Source organism: Drosophila eugracilis, unplaced genomic scaffold, assembly GCF_018153835.1.
Source record: "Drosophila eugracilis isolate 14026-0451.02 unplaced genomic scaffold, ASM1815383v1 contig_1765, whole genome shotgun sequence".
Taxonomy (NCBI): Eukaryota; Metazoa; Arthropoda; class Insecta; order Diptera; family Drosophilidae; genus Drosophila; species Drosophila eugracilis.
Genome location: NW_024572605.1, coordinates 4885528 through 4904791, shown reverse-complemented (window position 1 = coordinate 4904791; position 19264 = coordinate 4885528). Strand labels below are relative to the sequence as shown.

The 19264-nt window shown below is 43.2% G+C and overlaps 1 protein-coding gene across 1 annotated transcript; it reads right to left on the bottom strand.

The window, feature by feature from the left end:
* Window positions 1-87: 87 nt before the first annotated feature.
* LOC108104552 (protein patched) lies at window positions 88-16505 on the bottom strand. The gene is made up of 6 exons (XM_017210694.2): window positions 15520-16505; window positions 4510-5063; window positions 2483-4415; window positions 2179-2386; window positions 1840-2111; window positions 88-1756 (listed from the first exon to the last, which is right to left on the bottom strand). Exons 1-6 carry the CDS (start codon window positions 15646-15648, stop codon window positions 1004-1006), a joined length of 3849 nt encoding a protein of 1282 aa, XP_017066183.1. The 5' UTR covers window positions 15649-16505; the 3' UTR covers window positions 88-1003.
* Between the last annotated feature and the right edge of the window lie 2759 nt (window positions 16506-19264).

Here is a 19264-nt window from a genome sequence, read left to right as displayed (position 1 = left end):
TTTAAAAGTTTTTAACCGCGTAAAAAACTATTTTTTTTTTAACTCTCGATTTTTAATAATTCCAACTATTCAAAATGAAACTCACTATTTTCGCTTTTAAAAAACTGTATAATATATAATTTTATTTAAAAAAAGACAGTCAGTCTTTGTGCAACAAATGTACATGGATAAATGCCGCGTTTACAATCGATCCCCGCTTCGCTTTCCATTCTTTTTTTTTTATAATTATTTTATATTTATACTCTCGTTTTTAATTTGGTTGTAAGTACCGTTGGGGGAGGAGGGATTTCTCTTGTAGTTGATTAAGTAATAGTAATTGATTTTTCTCGTTTCTTTCGTTTCCGTTTAAGCGATACTATTTTGGTTCAAGTCCTTGTGTTTTATGTACATATTTAAACTAAATTACGAGCTACAAATTACTAGTTTGTGTGTGTTTTTGTGTGGGTGAATCTCGCGTTGAATTATATGTAAGTACAGTGTGTGTGTGTGTGTTCGTTGAGTGTGTGTGTGTGTTACAATAAATATCTCTAAGTTTAAGTATTCCTTAAGTGCTAGGATACATACATACAAAGCTGCTAGGCAGAGGGGCGGTGGGGTCTTGGTTTAAGGAAGGTGGGCGTTTTTCCAAGGGAGGATGGGACGGGGAGGCAGCTGCTACGATTACCGGACTCTGGGAAATTAACTAACATGCATACACATATACATACACACAGGCCTGTCGAGATTTTCAATTTTCAAGGATATCTTTTTAGGTTTTGATAAGTTCAGAAAATTTCCATTCAAACTAATATCTTTTTTAAAATAACTGGAAAATTCTAGTCTGTTTTCTGTTTTTTACATTTTTGTGACATCAAATTTAAGTTTTTAAAAATGGTAAAAATCCAAGAAAATAAAATCCCCGACAGACCCGCTGAACAAATCGAATATACAGATACAAATAGGTTTACGGCTTAAAGTAAGGCCTAAAGATACGGGCTAATGGCTACAGGAACTAGTGCTAGTGCTAACTCGTAAAGTTATAGCTGCGCACCGCCCGACCGGGCGTTACCAGCTCCACCTTGATGTTGGCCGTGGCCGTCACCTTGGTGGTGTTGCTGTCCGAGTGCGTCGTCTCCACCGTCACCTCTGGCTGCACCACAATGCTCTGCAGCTCCGGTGGATATGCCGCCGGAAATGGAGGCGGTGGCATTATGGGCGGACCCTGCTGCTGATGCTGCTGTTGCTGTGATGCGGCCTTCTGATAGGCGGGGGGTGGTGGGGCACTCGGCTGATAGCTCCAATCGTTGGGCATCTGGATGGACGAGTTGCTGGACTTCCAGGACTGCGGCTCCTCGGTGATTGTGGTCAGCGATGGATCATTTAAGTCCTTATGGTGATGATGGTGCGACTTCTGACAGCTTCCTCGTGAAGAACGAGAGCCCTGCACCACATAGGATTTGCCTGATCTCTTGCTACTTCGCACGGGCAGTGGTGAGGGTGTGGATATCCGGTCAGGATGCTCTAGCGGCACCAGTTCTGCCTCTGGTCCCAGCATACTCAGGAGGATGGGGAACACCAATAAGCTGTTGCAGGCACCCACGCACAGGACAACCAACAGAAGCCAGCAGAAGTGCCGGATCACGAACTCAAAGGGCGAGGTGGAGAGCATGAACACAGCCACTCCAGAGGTCAGCATTCCATGGACCAGTGGTCCCAGGGACATCTGCATGCTCAGCTGCACACGACGCTGACGATTGCCCACGGATGTCATGAAGCCCTGTAAATGGAGAGATTAGGGATTAGCCTGTTGTTTAGTTTGGATTGAAGGATGCTTAAGTATTGGTAGGATGGACAACTTACCAGTGAGATCAGCACATTGAAGCAGAGCATCATACCCACGCTTAGGATGAGTATGACTGCTGGAATGGCCGAAAGTTTGATGCCCAGCAGGGTCATGGCTCCAAAGATCTGGGCCAGCGAGGCCAGTACGGTCAAGATCACTAGGACAGCGGCCCAAACGGACAGTAGAAGCAGGGAGACCAACACCAAGGCAGCCAGAAGAACGCAGGCCAGGATCATGGCCAGTGAGGAACGTAGGGTCATGTACTGCTCCCAGAAGATAAATGGAATGCCTGAATATGGATAAAGATTTAAGGATTAGTAAAGGCAAATTTAGATTGTAACCATTTAAGGACTCACCCGATGGATAGTTGGGAAGACCGAAGCCCTCAAACTTAACGCTCAGATCGCGAATGTGACCAATAAGGGTTTTGATCTGCGAGGTGTCTGTCAGTCCGTGCAGGTAGAAGGGCATCTGGGCATAGACCAGGGGCAGACTCTTGGGAATCTTCAGATCATACTCGTTGGGTTGGTGAAAATACTGGCGCGGTTCGGGATAGAGTTTACCCTGTAAGTATAGATTAGGTAGTCGTTAGTTAAGATTATTTTTAGGTATTTAAATTAGGATTACTAAGGATTACTATTGATCCTTAAGGACACCCACCTGAGAAGCTCCGTAGGCGAAGACATCATTGGTGGCCCAGGCCGACAGATAATTGTAAAAAGCACGCGGGTTGATGATGCCATCACTGTTCACCAGTCGATTGGTCACCACCAGTTCCTTGTCCACCGGATTGTCCACATGACCCGTCTGCACGATCAACTTATACGCCAAGATGGCATCGCTGCTGGCATTGGGGAACCAGCACTCCTTGGTTAGTCTTCCATCGCGGATCTCCTCGTCGAAGATCTTCTGCAGATTGCTTAGCCAGTCGCGGAAGAGCAGCAGCCAAAAATCCGGCAGTCCACCATTATCGTTCTTAATGACATGTGGCACTCGGACAAAGGAGTCATGGTAATCCCTCAGCAACTGCTGCTGGGTGGGATACTCAAAGTTTCCCTGGGTGACGGCATACATGCTGTAGAAACCAAAGAGCCGGGTTTGGGCATCCAAGAACTTGTGCTCGTTACTGTCCTTGGGCACTAGGTCGATGATGTCCAGGCCATCTTGAAGGCGCGTCGAGGCATACAGGCTGGAGATAAGAGCAGCCAGGAATCCCATCACAGTGAGGAACTTCACCCAGCTGCGCATGAGGAAGGGTGTGTAGTGCTCGAAGGCGAAGTTGGCCAGGGAAAAGGATGCCAGGGTGTGACTACTGCCAGGACTGACTGACCTCTGCTCTAGCAGAGGATTCTGGGCAGGCTGTGGCACCGGCACCCTGTTGTTGTTGCAGCTCTTTGGATGCCTGGCCCCTCGTCCATTGTTGTTGTTCAATGGGAGGACCGGCGGGGACACCTTGGGTTGTTCCTTCCACACCGGGAAACAGCAGCAGAAGATGTCTGCCCTGCCAGCTGTCCGCCTGCGCAGATCCAACGAAATCATGGCCGGAAAGACCAAAAGAGCCGCAGCCAAGTTGGAGCACATTACGATGGCTGCTTGGAGACAGAATACCTTCAAAGCAGGAACTGGAATGAAGGCAGCCGCAAAGAAGGATCCCGCCGTGCTGCAGGCACTGAACAGGATGCTTGGTCCAACTTTCTTCAGGATCAACTTGGTCTGCTCCCGCCGGTTACTCTCCGCATAGGCAGCTGTCAGCATAAAGATGTGATCCACACCCAGTCCCAGGGCCAAAAATGGAACCACCTGAGTGCTGGCCGCGTTGAAGACGATTCCCAGAAGAGCAGATAAGCCCAAACCAGCGGCGGTGCTGAAACACATGAGTAGAACTCCGGCCACGCCCACACTGCTCTGGCCACGAACAGGATCCCGCCAGCGGAGGAGTGTGCAGAAGGCATACAGAACAGTCACAGCCACACCAATCACAATGGATACGGCGCTTGGATGCGAGAACTTAGCCAGAATATCATCCAGAGCCGCCGAGCTGAACACGTAGATATCATAGTTGGTGGCAATCCTCGACTGCTTACGAAGCAGCAGCTCCACCTCCCTTGAGAAGTTACGTTGCCAGGCGTTTAAAACCTCGGCTGCCTTCTCCTGTGACCAGCCAAGATGGTGTACCTTGTAGTTATCCTGCCACTGGTCAAACATCTCCTTCTCAGTCATCAGCTGCACCACCGACTGCAGGGCCTGGGCCTTCCTCAAGTGACCACTGCGATTCCTTTTTGCTCCGCCCACTATCAGCTCCTCCGGCCAGTGCATGTGCTTTGCTGCATATCCGTAACATCCTCCGGAAAGGATGGCTCCTACATCCGGTGGCTGGCTGCTGTTCTTGTTTGGCGCCGTGTCGGGGCAACTGGGATTCTGTGGGTTTAAGCAGGGCTTCTCCATGTAGCCACTGCCAATGGCCGCCCGCTTCATGTACTGCTCCACGGTCTCAAAGTCAAAGCTGATCTTCTCCTCGGACATCTTCTGCTTCATGTACTGCATCACCGAGGCGGGATTCAGGGTTGTCCACAGAAGTCGCTGATTGAGACCTCTGTAAGGGAAGAAGATGAAGGAAGTTTGGTTTAGTTGGGAAGAACTAAAGGTGAACAGGGAGTAAGCTAGGGGAAGGATCAAAAAGTACTTACGGTATAACCACCGCCGACTCAGGACCCAAGAGCTGGCTACCCTCCCAGAAGCAATCCAGCGGCGTAATGATCGAGCACGGTATGAGGTGCCGCAGGATCTGCTCGATGTAGTAGATGCCCTCAAATGAGGGCGTGCTCGGCATGTTGCACATGTCCCGCAGCCCCCATTCAGTGTCATACAGGTGGACCTTTACGGCCGTCGCCTTGACCAAGACCTCCAGATGAGCCAGTAGCGCCTGCGGATGCAGTACTGAGGCATTCGGATCGTGCGTCGTCTGGATGAGCAGCTGATGCGTTGCCGACTCGTCCTCACCGATCGTTTTCTGTGTGTAGGCCAGTTCCGCCTCTAATCTGCCACCCTCCTGGATCCACAGCTGGTGGACCTTCGAGTGGATCTGGGCACTCTTTAGGCCGACGCAGAAGGTGCTCAGCACCAGGATCGCCACGAAGAGCACCTTGCCCGCATGCTTCTGCACGGAGCTGCCGAGTGTTTCGAGGTGGGACTGGAATACTGATCGCAGATAGATTGCCGTGCGGCTGCCACGCGCCTTGCCCTGCAAAATGCAAACGAAAAACGGAATTTGACATTTAGTTTTAAAGTTTTTTTCTCTTTTTTTTTTTTTTTAGTTTTCCCTCACTCTGTCTCTGCCATAAATAACACATTAAAATTATAACGAAACAGCGTGTGGCCACATAATTTATTTGTGGGACTCCCAATGAAGCCAGACCGCCAACCCATCCGCACATGGGTGTGGTCGGGAGTTTCTACGCTGGGGCTAAGGCAGATATTTCAAAAAGGAAAAAAATTTTAAGGTATATAATATGATATATGCTGAAAGCTATTTTCTACTAAAAACTATGCCTTTATTATAGATTTTCTTAGCCCCCTCCCTATGGCCATGCTTCCGGACCCCACCCAAAAGACCCCAATCCCAGATCCCAGGTCCCGTGGAACCACAAAAACAACACAAGACGCCGCTGTCGTCATTGGCGGGCCGAAAAAAAAGGCGAACCTATAATCGCCTGCTTGGGCAATTGGATCGATGGCTGTTCAGGCTTTGGGCCTGGCTCGAACTCGACTCCACTCTACACCTCCGCTCTCCCCCCGCCACCTGGCCAACAACCTCGAATTTCGTGCTTCTTCTCCATTCTCCAGCTGCTGCAGCGCTGCACGGAAATTGAACCCCTTTCCCGAAAAAAAAAATAACTAAAAAGAACCATGAAAAAAATAATAATGAGGCTCGCGCTAACGCTAACGTCTCAATCGAAGTTTTAGTCCAACAATCAGAGAAACAGTGGGGCAAGGTACTGATGTTGCCACAAAATTAAGGCTGACTGAAAAGTCTTTAAAGGAGCAGAGGAAAACCCTATTTTAAAACCATAAATCGATTGAGAAAATCGTAACTTTCAGATAGGTTGTCCACTACATTAAAAAGTACTTTCGTAAAAATGATTTTCCTTGCAACTTAAAACCCTTAAAAACCCTTCTATACCACTGTGCCACAGCAGTGGCGCACCCAGCAAAGTCTGGAATCAAGGCATCCAAATAACGCATTCCACACAGACCCAAACTCGAATCTTCTCGAACTTGGGGCTCCTCATTCAGGCGTCTCTTCGCTGCGCTCGCCTTTTATCGCTTTTCACAGATTTTTCCCGGGCCAAGTCAGGTTGTGGCCAACAAAATGCAACAACCTCAACAAAAAAAAAAAGCTGAAGCACCCAGAAATGGCTTTATTGTTTGGTCTTTTGAGCATTTTACGACTACCGTTAAGATAGAGCGGGAGTTGCTCGTAAATAATCCACCGCTTAATGTCTTTGTTTGCTTAGGATCAGGAAAGTATAAGATGGAAGGATCCCTATACCCATACTATATCCTATAGCGATCCCTGCACTTCCTGCTGCTTGTTTATGCAACCCAGATAGCTACATACATTTCCGCAATGCCAGGAAAATAAAAACATCAAACGCGGCGCGACCAACTTTGTCGCCATTAATTAAGTCGTTGGCGGCACATCCACTTTGAGACTGCCTGCGGCGACCTGTTCGTGGAATTTTTCCATAATTTTCCCCCAACCCAAGGTGCGCAAACAAAAGATGCACAAAATTCTAGGAATCTTCTGCCACACACCAAAAAAAAAAGAACTACAACAACAACAACATTGTTCGCTTTTTGGCCCCTTGGGGCGGCATCTGCGGCAGGGCCTAAAAATAAACTTAATCTAGATTTGGCCCGGCATTCCAGTGGCTTGCAAACTGTCCGTGTGTGGTGTGGCTCAAAAATTGAGCCATCAACGCTTGTCAGCAGCCCTCTCTTTCGCTCCATTGAAGCTGTCTCTTTCGGTGCCTCAAAAAAAAAACAAGTTACAAAAACAAAAACATGCTGCTCGAACTGTGTGACATATCATCAATCTTAGGCCGTTTTTGCCTTGCGTGCCTGCTTTTCTTTTTGTTTTTCCTTCTTTTTTTTTTTTGTTGGTCTTCAGTTTTTGCCCACCCCCGCAGCTCGCTGTGTTCGCTGGCTGTGAGGAAATGTCACGCATTGATTTATGATCCTGCCCGGGGTTTCCTCTGCTGCATTTTCAAATGAAAATGTTACTTTTGGCTGGTCTTTGGCTTTGTTACTGCTGTTTCTGATGTTGCGACAGCTTCATTAGAAATGCGCGCACACACAGCCGGACTGCGGAGGTTCTGCTACAGTCCAGCCTCTTTAATCCCGAAAGGCCCAGATACCTCGGTGAAATAAAGACAAGCTCGTCCCGTGACGAATGGGTACGAGTGAGAGAGGTAAGAAGGTGGCCGAAAAAGACAACAACAGTTGGGAACAGCAGGTGCAGGTAGAGCGGAGATATTGGGTAGAAATGTATCACAAGTACAGGGGGAAAAAATTCAGGTGCTTAGATGGGTTATTTACTGGTTAATACTACATATAAGATGTGGACTATGTGGGTAAGTTAAACTCTAAATTGCATATAAATAAACTTAAAGATAGTTCTCTTAAAACCATTAACAATTTTGATTTCTTCCTGACAAAAAACCATGTTTAACGTCAAAGCTTTCTTCAACCTAAAAAATAACAACAAAAAACCTAATGTTTAGAGTTTTCTGTTCCCTTCTATAAACAATCTAGAAATCTGGAAACCTCCGCATCACGCATCAATCAATCAAAAGATCCGACACATCAACTGACGGGGCAAGAAACAAAAATCGAATTTCCTGCGGGGCCCCCCACAGCGCTTGACTACTTAATTACACGGACCGCTTCGGGAACACCAATCTAAATATGAAAAATAAATAAAAAGAAAAAAACTTTTCCATGCCATTTGGAAATCTGAAAACCACTTGAGCCGCTGACTCTCCGAGCGTATATGGTGCGTTGGGCCATAAAATATGAGCGCACCCAGTTATGCCGCAATAAAAATCGAATGCAAAACCGCGAATAAAAAAAATCAAAAGATACTTTTTTTTTTTAGCATAAAATGAAATTCAATATGGCAGACCACCCAGATATATATTGAATATGAATAGGGCATCTATAGAATTATGTATATGGATAGGCTGGCGATTTATGGTTCCAGTCCGCCGTCGAGGGTGAATCATTTGAGATCTTCTTTCTGGTTTTTAATCTTTGAGCTCAAAGGGATTACACACTGTGTGCTCTATATATGGAATCTCCGAGACGATCCATGGATGGCAGAGCTTTCCCATGTTTCTCACGTAAGCGTGTGCCATAAAACTTGTAGCTACCATAAAAGTTATATGCCACTTGATAACGTTTTTGAATACGAAATCTCGTGCATATTGCCACACATCCGATCTTAGGGTATATATAGTATCTTATGGTTTATATTTCTTTTATTATTATCTCTCCGCCCGCCTGGCATTTAAATGGAACTCTGTTTTTATTTTCACATGCCATTCCCTCAGCTGCCTTGCCTGTCAAACAAAATAGCTAAAGAAATGGATGGAGACTGCGTCACTAGTACGGTTTAATGTTTTATTTTTAGAGATTGAGATACAGATAGAGATAGAGATAGAGCGAGAGATAAAGATAGATGTATGGGGGAATTCATTTTCAGCCATTAAGCAGGACCACACACATTCTCAACGAGCAAAAGTAAATTGATTTCGAGGCAATTAAAAATGAGGCCCGGCCAAATGTGAAACCGTTGAATGCAAATTCTCGTTGCCGCCAATTTATGGCGCCCCCAAAACGTGACTAGCAAACCGTCTGCCGCATTTATTACCATTTTATGCTCTTTATTTCTTGCAGCAAGCGCGAAACCCCAAACCAAAGATATTTGCATGCCCATAAAATGAAATCGTTAAAAAAAAAGAGAGAAGAAGGTTTGAAGGTCACAGTGCGGCTCAGGTGAGCGAACGGTCAGATGGGGCAGACGGTTTACAGTTAACTCCAGAAGCGCCAGGTGCAAACCGAACCCAAAGGACCACCATCACAGATCCCTGATTATTTTCCGCCTCTCTCTTTCTCTCGTGTTTTCTTCTTCTGGTTTGTAGACACAGTCTGTCAAGAAAGTTTTGTAATCACTTCGATTTCAACTGAAGTTAAGTTCACCTGCCCTGCTGGTGGAGTCACTATGCAGAGGCCACCGTAACAATTTTAATTTCTTTATTATTTCGTCTGAAGTCTGAAAATCGAAAACGCAGCCTACCTGACCACCGCCGGCATTCACAGGTACACACACTATGACGAACGAACGCACGCACGCACTCCGTTCCCGATCAGTTTTTGGTATTGTATCGGATCGTATCGTTTCGAGTTTTTGAGTTTGAGTCCGCGTCCGTTCAGCGGAGTTTTGTCCGTATGTCCGCCTGTCCGTTAACTGCTTTTTCAGTGAATTCCGTGATTATTGCTTGAATGTTTCTTTCCGGTATTCGCTCTCTGTCACTGTGTCTCCGCAGTCTACCTTGTTTTTTTTTTTGGTTTTTTTTCATTCTGGCTCTAGGTCTTGATCGTAAGTAAGCCCCTCTCTGGGGTTTCGGGTTTTTGGGCCTGGGCATGGGTATGAGTATGGGTATGGGCATTTCGGGTATGGGTCTTGAGTATGGGTTTGTTTCGGGCCGCGTGCTGTGTGGTCGAGTTAATGTCTTCATAATTCTCCTGATTTTTCTTCTTCTCTCTCCCTCTCTCTCTGTCTCTCTCTCTCTCTCTCTCTCTCCCTATGTGTCGGCCCGTTGTTATGTCTTGCTTCGCTGAGACCTCAGACTGATGAAGACAATAACAGTTTTATGTGCTGCGGCCCGACTCGTCTCGTCTCTCGGCCAAAGTCGTTGCCGTCGTCCCGTCCCTAATGAAGCCCAAGCTGTGGCCGTCTTCTACAACAGCATTTCATGTGTGTGTGAGTGTGTTTTTTTTTTCGGTTTATTTTCCATTTTTTCCCTCACATTTTCTGTTTTTTTCTTGGTTTTTTGTGAGTTCCAGTTCCCCGCGCCAGCTGCAGATGGCATATCAAGTCAAGTTGTCTTGGCCACGTTGGTTGTGTTGAGTGTGTGTGAGGCCCAGGCAGATGAAGCTGTCAATTGTGGGATCACCGTGTGGGAGTTATGTGGGCCATTGGTTTCGTTTAAGGTAGGAGAAGGGGTATTGAGTTCAAGCTCTTTATAATGGGTCAAAGGATTATGATTATGTAAAGCGGGCACAGCTGGGTTGTTTGTGAATGGGGGAAGGTGACCTTTTCGATCCGATTAAATGATATCTTCAGGATAACCAAGCTTCTAAAACGAACTAACTCTATCTTATATCAGATAGAACTCTCCATCTTAGATATCTATGCATATTTAAGTACCCTACCAATTCCAAACTATCCTTGTAAAAGAAATGCAATTTCCTAGAAGTGGACAATTTCTGGGCGTGCAGACACCTTATCTTGTTTTGCTTTCAACACGCCCAGCATGTCAAATTACAGTTAACCATGTTAAGCACTTCCTCACTCTCTATCTGCCTGTATAGAGCTCTCATGCTCTCCACGTAACCCTAAGCCGGAAACGCCTGTAGGCGTGAGATATCTTCATCGACATTGTTCTGCGGCCTTCTGGGAAGCGCAAACCCATCGATCGATCTGTACTACCCTTCTGAAAAAAGGGAATAGCAATTTATGCAGGTATCTTTGTCACTCTTCGGGGGAGTTTGCCCAAGGATTACCCTCCAATCTCCACTTGAGTTCCAGATCCCGGCCCAGACTCACCCTCGCATTTGCTTTCGGTTCAATGCCTTTGATCTTTCCCTTCCGTCCTTATTTCTTCTCTTTTATTTTTTTTTTTTGATGTTTCGTGTTCGTAAATATTTCATAAGTATTTAATTGTATATTTCAGAACTCGGTGTGTTTTTGATTTGTGTGTTGGGGGGGGGGCCTTTGCTATCTGAACTCCCTCCGCCACTTGAAAATATCAAATAACAAATATTGACCGCGAGTGTGACAATGATTTATTTGCCTTACACCTACCGCGCTCGAGATCTTATCAAACAGATAACGATCTGAAAATTATAATATTTGACTTACGGTCTGAAAGTCAATAGGCACGGTTATCTGGCCGAGGTTGGGGTGTTGATTAAATATTTAAGTTACCTACGGTGTTGGTTTCGAAAGGGAAGAAGATCGCTTGTTGTCCTAAAAAACGTTGTTTTTTAGAGAAGATTTTTGTGCAAACTTAAGATAAGCTTTGCCTGTAATTATCTTAACTTATAAAGTCTGTAAGCCATGATAAGCCTTTCCAAAACTATCGATTGTTACTAGAAAACATCGATTGCAGCTTCGATAGATCAACGTAGTTACCCTCTTTGATATCATCTTGATATCATTTTTACATGAAAAATTATAAACAAAAAAACTAAAAAACCATGAAATTTTCTTATTTACCTTAACAATTAAGATGCCCCCACTTATTGTCAATTTCAAAGGCTACTGGTTTTTGTTTTTACTTGAAGATCTGTTCTCCTCTTGCTTTTGGCCATGTCAATTTGATAAATGTTTGCCCCTTGTCTGTGTGTGGATGCCACAAATATTTGTGTTTGTGTTTGTTTTTCGTGAGCAGTTGTGAAAAAAGTGAATCGGACATGGGATCGCCGGACATCTCCCGGCATGACTAAACAAATTTATTGCCCACTGGCACAGCCGAAGACTTCTTCAAAATGCCGCCAATGTTGCTCAACTTCCTGTGCAAAGTGTATATGCGTGTGTGTGTGTGTTGTTTGCCTTACAATTGGCACAGCAAACGGGATAATGGGGGGGTGGATAGAGAGAGAGAGGAAAGTGGTGAGACAAGCGATTTCATTCATGAATTCATATGTATCTTATAGATACAACGAACGTCGGCGCGAGTACATGGCCTGCATCGATAGTGCGGCATTGCCATAAATGAGATTTCAGCTTGTGTGATTTTCAGTCGCCGGACTTAGGGCAAATAATAAATAAAAATCGAGGGGACAGGCTAGATCGTTTGGATAAATGAAAGCTAGGGGATACTCTGAGTTAAAACTATGAAAGATACAAACATTGAATGATTTGTGGTGAACACATGCAACCACATCTCTGTAAGTAAAAATAGAAGAAAGTGTTTTCTTCGTAAATTCCTTTGATTTAGGGGGGAGTTCTATAAACATTCCAGAGATTGCCTTTCTTAAGCACTATCTGATATGAGTGGTTTACCCTATGTTTGAATCTAAAGATATTTCTTTAACTAAATCAAAAGGTATAATTAAGTTTAGGCTTTAAACTACTGAACTTCTTCACCGCGTTGGGCGCCAAATATGTTTTCTTACAGCATAAGCAGCAAATCTTATAAGTACCACTACCTCTTCCTTCTAAAATCTTCTTATAATTTGATCTACCAAACCTACGAAACCCCATCACATATTCACTATACCCTCTAGTAGATCATTTTTGTTGACTAAGTAATTCCCAGCTTCATTTAGCATTCATATCATGAATGGAAACGTCATTCTCGTGGAAGACAACGCAGACCTCCCAGCAGCAGAATAAAAAAAATGAAATTTTTTTCCAGAGAAGTAAATAAACAAAAGTAATAATAATAATCGCTTTGGTTAATTTGCATAGTGGCCAAAAAGAGCAAAGTAAACGCACTGCGATCGCTCGCCAGCTTCGTTAGACGATTTTAATGTCTTAATATATTTCGTTAAATTGAGTCATTAAAATAAATCGCCATCGACGATGATGATGACGACGTCGACGACGACGACGACGACCACAAAAGACGCTGACGATGTCGGCGCCATCACGATCGATCGTTTGCCACAACTTTCCAGAGGAGTTCAGGATGGGGCAGAGTCAAAAGCACGTTACAACCGAGCCCCGAGAGACTTTACGAGAAATAATTGAGATGCACACACAAACACACACACACTCGTACGGAGAGGGCAAAAACAAGAGGAAAGCCAAGTTGAAAAGGGGGCAAGGTGGGGAAGAAAAAAGGGGAACAACAACAGAGCAAGACACGCCACGCGGTCGCCAAGGAACTGCATCTGCAACTGCAACAATGATGAAGACATCAAGCTGTAAAAAGCATCGGAGAACCACCGAGAAAACTCGCTGGCGGTCCACACAGAAAAATAGTGATTATGTGGAATAGTTTAACTAATCGATTAGGAAAAACTTTCTAACAATTTTTCAATTGATATTGGAAAAGATGAACAGAAAATGTTTAAGATCTGTTCCCTAATTTCTAACATACATTTTCCTTAATTCAAAAGTTAATCTTAGTTTCGGAAACTAACAGATTCAAACTTTATAGTTTTCTTTAATAAACTTTTTGTTACTTGATTAGTATTTTCCAGTGTAGTGGCAAACAGTTTGGCAGCCACTGCATGAGCAGCGGCAACAAATACAAAACGCGTGCGTCAGTGAAATTTTTCCCTTGCCTCGAATCTTTTTTCTCCGCTTTTTTTTTTTGTTTTTTGGGCCACCCGCATTCGATGGCCCGAACCAAACCCCAAAAACGATCTCTGGCTGCTTCATTTGCATCGGTGGCAATAACAACAGCAAACAGAAATGCTTTTGGCAACGACAATGGGCATAATGAATGTTTACTGTTCTTTTTGAGTTAGAAATTTGTTTGAATAACGACAGTTTGATACCCTAAAGGGAAGCCTATAAGGTTTGATAGTATTATCATTGATTTGGTTAAAGAAATTTGTAGTAAATTTTTTACATTTTTCCTATTTAAATTCTTCAATTTGATTTTGTTGTACAAATATTTTCATAAACAATTAGCTTAGTTAAAGAATTTAAGTATTTGGGATATAAATTGATTATTTAATTACTTTATTATCAACCCGGTTTGGGTCATAAACACAGTTGCAAAAAGATACTTGATTCAAGTTCAAGTTTAAGATTCTAAGCAGTGGAAGCAGTCCCCTGATTAAAAACATTATAAAAGAAATAATGATCATATCAAAATTATCAAGTTTTAAGAATTAATTTAGTAATTAAAAATCTTTTGAAATATTCATTAAAAACAATGAAAAAAGTCACAAAAAAATGACTTTAGTAGCAAGATCAGCTATCATTATAAATTGAGTTTTTAAAATCAAAATTATCCCATTTGATAATGTCAAACTTTCAAGACGATAAACAAATTATATTTAAAATTATGTAGACATCAGTTATTACGTCATGCATGCTTCTTCTTCTAATCAATCTGCGTAGAATTACCAACCTATCAAGCTCCACATAATCATATCAAAGAGCATCTGAGAAAAGTTGAGTAGGGCGGTTGGAATTGGGAGGGAAGCTTGCAGTGGGAGTGGGAGTGGAAGGCCGGGGCAATGGCAGACCAGCCAGCAGCAGCACGTACGAATTGACTCTCGCGGAGACCTCGGCGCCCACCCATGTTGGACTTGGACAGGCACACGGATACGGACTACAGAGCAACACTAACAACATCGCTCGTTGCATGTTGTTGTTTATTATTTTTTTGCTGTGGCTGCTAAAGCTTTTTGCCTTTTGCCTTTTCGGCTGCTTTCCACTACTGGAACTCCTGCTGCTGTTGTTGCATTTATTTTTCCTTTTCTTATTTTCAGCCCAGTATTTTGTGGCTTGCTGTTTTTGGCGCTCGCTGCAGTTTGCAGTTTGCAGTTGTTATTGTTTTTGTGCTTTTTGCGGTCAGGCCGACTCCGCACAGTAGCGCCAAAGTAATGAAGTTGTCTGTGGATATGTCCGTCTGGCCTGGTCTGGGATCGAATCGGTTCGGATCGTTGGTTCTCGATCGTTGGAGATCCTGCTGTGTGTGTGTGTGTCTGCGTTTTGAGCAGAACGAAAATAGTTGTAGATTGATGGCGGTGAACAGAGGAAAATGGCCAACAAAATTGGTAAGACAACTTGAAAGTTTTTCAATGGGAAGTTTAACATATTACAGTTAAAAGTCCTTCGGAATGTTTATAAAACTCAAATTTAAGTTCATCTTTAGTTAAGTTAGTTTCACTACCAATAATTTCCAAAACAAATACCTATAAATAGAGTTAAATCCTCCACGCTTTATACTTATCAAGAATGAAATAACAAAATTAGCATATAAGCCGATTGGCCATATAATGGGCATAGATTTTAGCTAATCACTGTAATTAATAGTCTGCCCGGCTAACCAAAAGCGAAACAACTCTATTAACCAGAGAATTGAAAAAAAAGGAAAACAAAACGAAATGAAATCGAAACGACTGCTGGTAAAGAAGACATCGAATCGGTCGATGAAAAAACGCGAAAAATATTGCGAGAGATATTGGCAATAAAATTTATTGAAATCTGTCCCGGCGACTTAATGGCCACATTAAACAAAGGCCGCTGCGCTTTGTCTCTACAGGCGAACTTCTATAAGTGGATAGTAGTTTTATAGGGTTTTTGGTAGTGTTGGATACTCAAAGGTTGGATTAAAAACTATAGATTTATTAAGTTTTTTAAGTCCTAGCCAAGTCGAAGTAAAAAATGAAACATTCATTTAAGATTCTTTTTAGGCAGCTTCCACTGTAACTATAGCACTCACCTTATCTATCTGATCGAGCGCCACTTGGGCGTCCACCCAGCTGGTGCGTATGTAAAGATCCGAGAATAATTTCTCATCGACCACATCGCCGTGTGTGTCCGGAACGCGTGGGAGGCTGTCGCGGTCCATTATGGTTATGTTTATAGCCGTATTCCGGACGGAATAGTTGCTGGAGTGGCGGGGAAGGTGTGGGGGTGTTGGTGAAGGAAATGTGCAGATGGAATCGAATCGGTTCTTTCGGACAGTGCCTGCCGTTTGTCTGCGTCCGGGAACTGAGACTTGGGAGGCAGTGTGCGGTTAGTTCGTGGGCTTTCGGTTCGATTAATTGTTATTGGGATCTCGTATTTTGTTTGGCTGCATTTTGCACTGCACTCTGCATTTTTTACTGGATATTATTTTTATTTTTATTTTTGATTAAGAAGAGACGCTCTCTCACTTCGCTCGTGCTCTCTCTCTTTCTCGCTCACGCTGTGTATCTGAGCTCTCTTTGTGTTGTTTGGTTTTGTTGTGATTGCTGGCTTCGCTTTTGCTTTTGGTTTTGTTTTTGTAATAATATTTTTTTCAACGATTTAAACGCGGTTTTCGGATTTTATCTTGGACACAATTTCTTTTGGAATTCGTTAGAATTTTCACACATCATTTGCTTTACACATGGAAAAGAAAAGCGACTGGCGGACAGGCCTCACGTTTTCCGTTTTCTCTCTCGCCTTTCGCTCTTTTACCTTTACTTTACTTTACACTTGGCGACGCACACACACACTGAAACACTGGATGGCTGGCATTTGTTGTTGTTGCCTGGCATTTAATCCATGAACTTAGCCTTGTATCCGTAAGATACAATATCTTGGCTTTTCCACGAGTTCTGTGCTATTTATCTCTATCTTGTATATATACCACACACAGAGATTAGGGCCAGTGCAGTCGAAAATATTGAAAAATGTATTATGTCGCCGCGCTCCGCATTTAACAACCGTTTCGTTCGAGGATCGCACGCAGTCTGAGAGATGTATCTGTATCTCGTGGATGCGGCACGCCACTCGGGCCAACAACTTCATTAGGCGAGCGCGCGCCACTTGCTCTCTCTCCCTCTCTCTGTCGCTCTCGCTCGTATATGTGCCATGTTGTGCGCCTGTGTGTGTGGGCGACCCATTCACAGACAGTGTTCTCGCGACTCTCTCTTACTCTCCCTCTCTCTTTGGCTGTGTGCGGCCATTTTGGTTTGAGAGAACTCTCTGCGAGGGCCGATCAAACGGTAGTTCTGTACCGAAAATACCGAGGGGTGTTCAATGAGTTTTGCGAAAATATACCAAATTTGTTTAAATTTTAGAGGAATTATAAGTTTTCTATTTGTATGATTGTATGTATGTATTTATTTCCATATTATGAAATTAGACTTATATTTATTCATTTTAACTCTAACAAATTTATTATATTGGAGATATTATTTATTTATATATATTTTTTTTTAACTCTATTTTACCCCTTAAAACTTCTTTTTCGATTTAGAAATTTTCAACTAGTTGAAACTTAGTGTTCTAATGCAGTTATAATTATATTATACATACATATGTTTTATTAAGCCCATAACAACTTCTCAGCCACTTGTTAATAAGTTATTGCACATTATTTTTTCGTATTCAACCCCCTTTAATATTCACTGCAAAGCTTGCTAATTTCTATTGTTGTTATTCGCCTGCCTTATTTTTATTATTCGCAAGACCACCCAAAGTGCTTCTGGCTGCTGTTTTTTTGTAGTTGTTGTTTCCACGGTGGTTTATTTTCATTGCAGTGTGGACCACCCAAAAATAAATTTGTTGCTGCCTTCATTAAACTGAAAACGCGAAGCGTAGTGGGTGGTCCGCCATACCGTACCCCCACAGCCCCACCCCTTTTAGCTCGGTCGACGTCGGCCTTCAGCGTCGGCTGTGCTGTTCGGTGAAGCTTTCATCTATGTGTGTGTGTTTGTTTGTTTTTGTGGGGAGCGCGTGCGTGGCAGGCTGATCCTGTATGTGTATATGTGTTCGTGCCGCGAACTGTTGGCAAATTTGTTAGCTTTACATTACTTGTGTTGTTGGTTTTGTTGATGTTTTTGTTGTTGCTCATGCGATGATGTCTGTTTTTGCATGTTCCCGATGCTAAATTATGAGCGGCAGGATGTTTTGCTTTTCCCTTGCCTTTGTTTTTGCAGCATCTTCGCTGCATGAATCTAAAATATTCAAGAAGTTTTACATATGTATGTGCATGCCTGTGTGTACGTGGACCACCCAAGTTGAGATGTTTTGCCGGCAAATTATATCAAAAAAAAATTGTATGTTTATTAGACAAAGTCCTAAAAAATTAAAAATACACTAAAAATAATTTCATATTTTCATTGAATTGAGTTCAAAATTAGGATTAGATTAAAAAACTTAAATAAATAATAAATAAAGACAATAAAAAACGAATTTTAATTCTAAACAAATTTTAATTCAATATCACACTTTATGAATGAAAATGCATTTGGTGCTTGAGTTTCCCCCATCTCTGATTTTCCCCCACCAACCAAGGCAACAACAACAAAATAAACAAACAAAAAACTCTTCAGAACGACCGCAAAAATTGGCGCTCGAATTTTCAACTCGAAATTCAAATTCGAATGCATCTGCAGCGTCACGGTGTGCCCCTCTCCTTCTTTCGCTTTGGGGAAGAAAGAGATAAAGAGGGAGATGTGGATGTGAATGTGGACCCACCACCGAGCGGGCTATTATAATCAAAAAAACAACAACTCTCTCTAACTCGCTCACCTGAACTAACGTTGCATTCTTATCCATGTGTCTGTGTTCTCTCATCAAGCTCATTCTCTCTCCAACTCTTTCTACATATCTCTCTCAGTCTGCGTGTGGCGCATTTTGGCGACATGGGCGGCATTTTTTTCTCCAACATGCATATTTTAGCTTTATTACGCTCTCCCGATCTCCCAAGATTGCGCCATCTTTGCCCTGCCTCTCGAGTTTTTGCTCTCAATGACTTGCAGTTTGTTTTGCTTTCGCTCAATTCGCCTGCAGCTCCAATTCCCCAAAGGAGAGATAAAGAGAGGTAGAGAGCGACAGAGAAAGAGAGAGATACTCACACAAACAGAAGTTGCGCCTGTGTGGCGGCAGCTGCCAATGGACCACCAACGAAGCACAGTTCGCTTTGAGAGCTTCATTTGCCGTTTCTTTTGGAGTTGGCGGATGACGATGGGAAGAGCCGGAGAGGCAAAGAGAAAGATGAGGAAAAACAAAGGGGGAGAGACGGAAATGCTGTAGTTGTTGCTTTTATGGCTGGAGTTGAAGTTTGGATCTCTTCTTTGCTCGCCTGGAAGCAAAAGCAGCTTTTTATTGGGTTAGATACATAATCGAATATCATTCACTTTTATAAAAAGTTCAAGATATACCTTAAAGTGTAAGTGACCTTGTAACCTTGTGAAAATTAGCCTTTAGAAATTCTAGCATCATAAATAATATATTTAAAATCAGTAAAGACTTTGATTACTAAACTCACCCTCTATTTGAATTAAAACATGAATGATAGAATAATTTGGGGTTGCCCAATATCCCGTTGCTTAAGCTGGATTCTAACCCTGATCTCCTCGCTCCACTCTCACCCTTCTCTTTCGCTCCTTCGGCGACTTTAACGACAGGCTGTTTGTTTTTAATCGTATAATGTCTTAATTTATAGTGCAGCATTGCCTAGACCTCAACTTGATACACAATCCCCAACGTCC

What these genes read in the sequence shown, in the direction of transcription:
- LOC108104552 (XM_017210694.2), bottom strand. Translation starts at nt 15,648, where the DNA reads ATGGACCGCGACAGCCTCCCACGCGTTCCGGACACACACGGCGATGTG. An exon ending in CGCTCGATCAGATAGATAAG is followed by an intron (nt 5,064 to 15,519) that starts GTGAGTGCTATA and finishes TGCATTTTGCAG; the next exon opens with GGCAAGGCGCGTGGCAGCCG. An exon ending in TCGCCTACGGAGCTTCTCAG is followed by an intron (nt 2,387 to 2,482) that starts GTGGGTGTCCTT and finishes CTATACTTACAG; the next exon opens with GGTAAACTCTATCCCGAACC.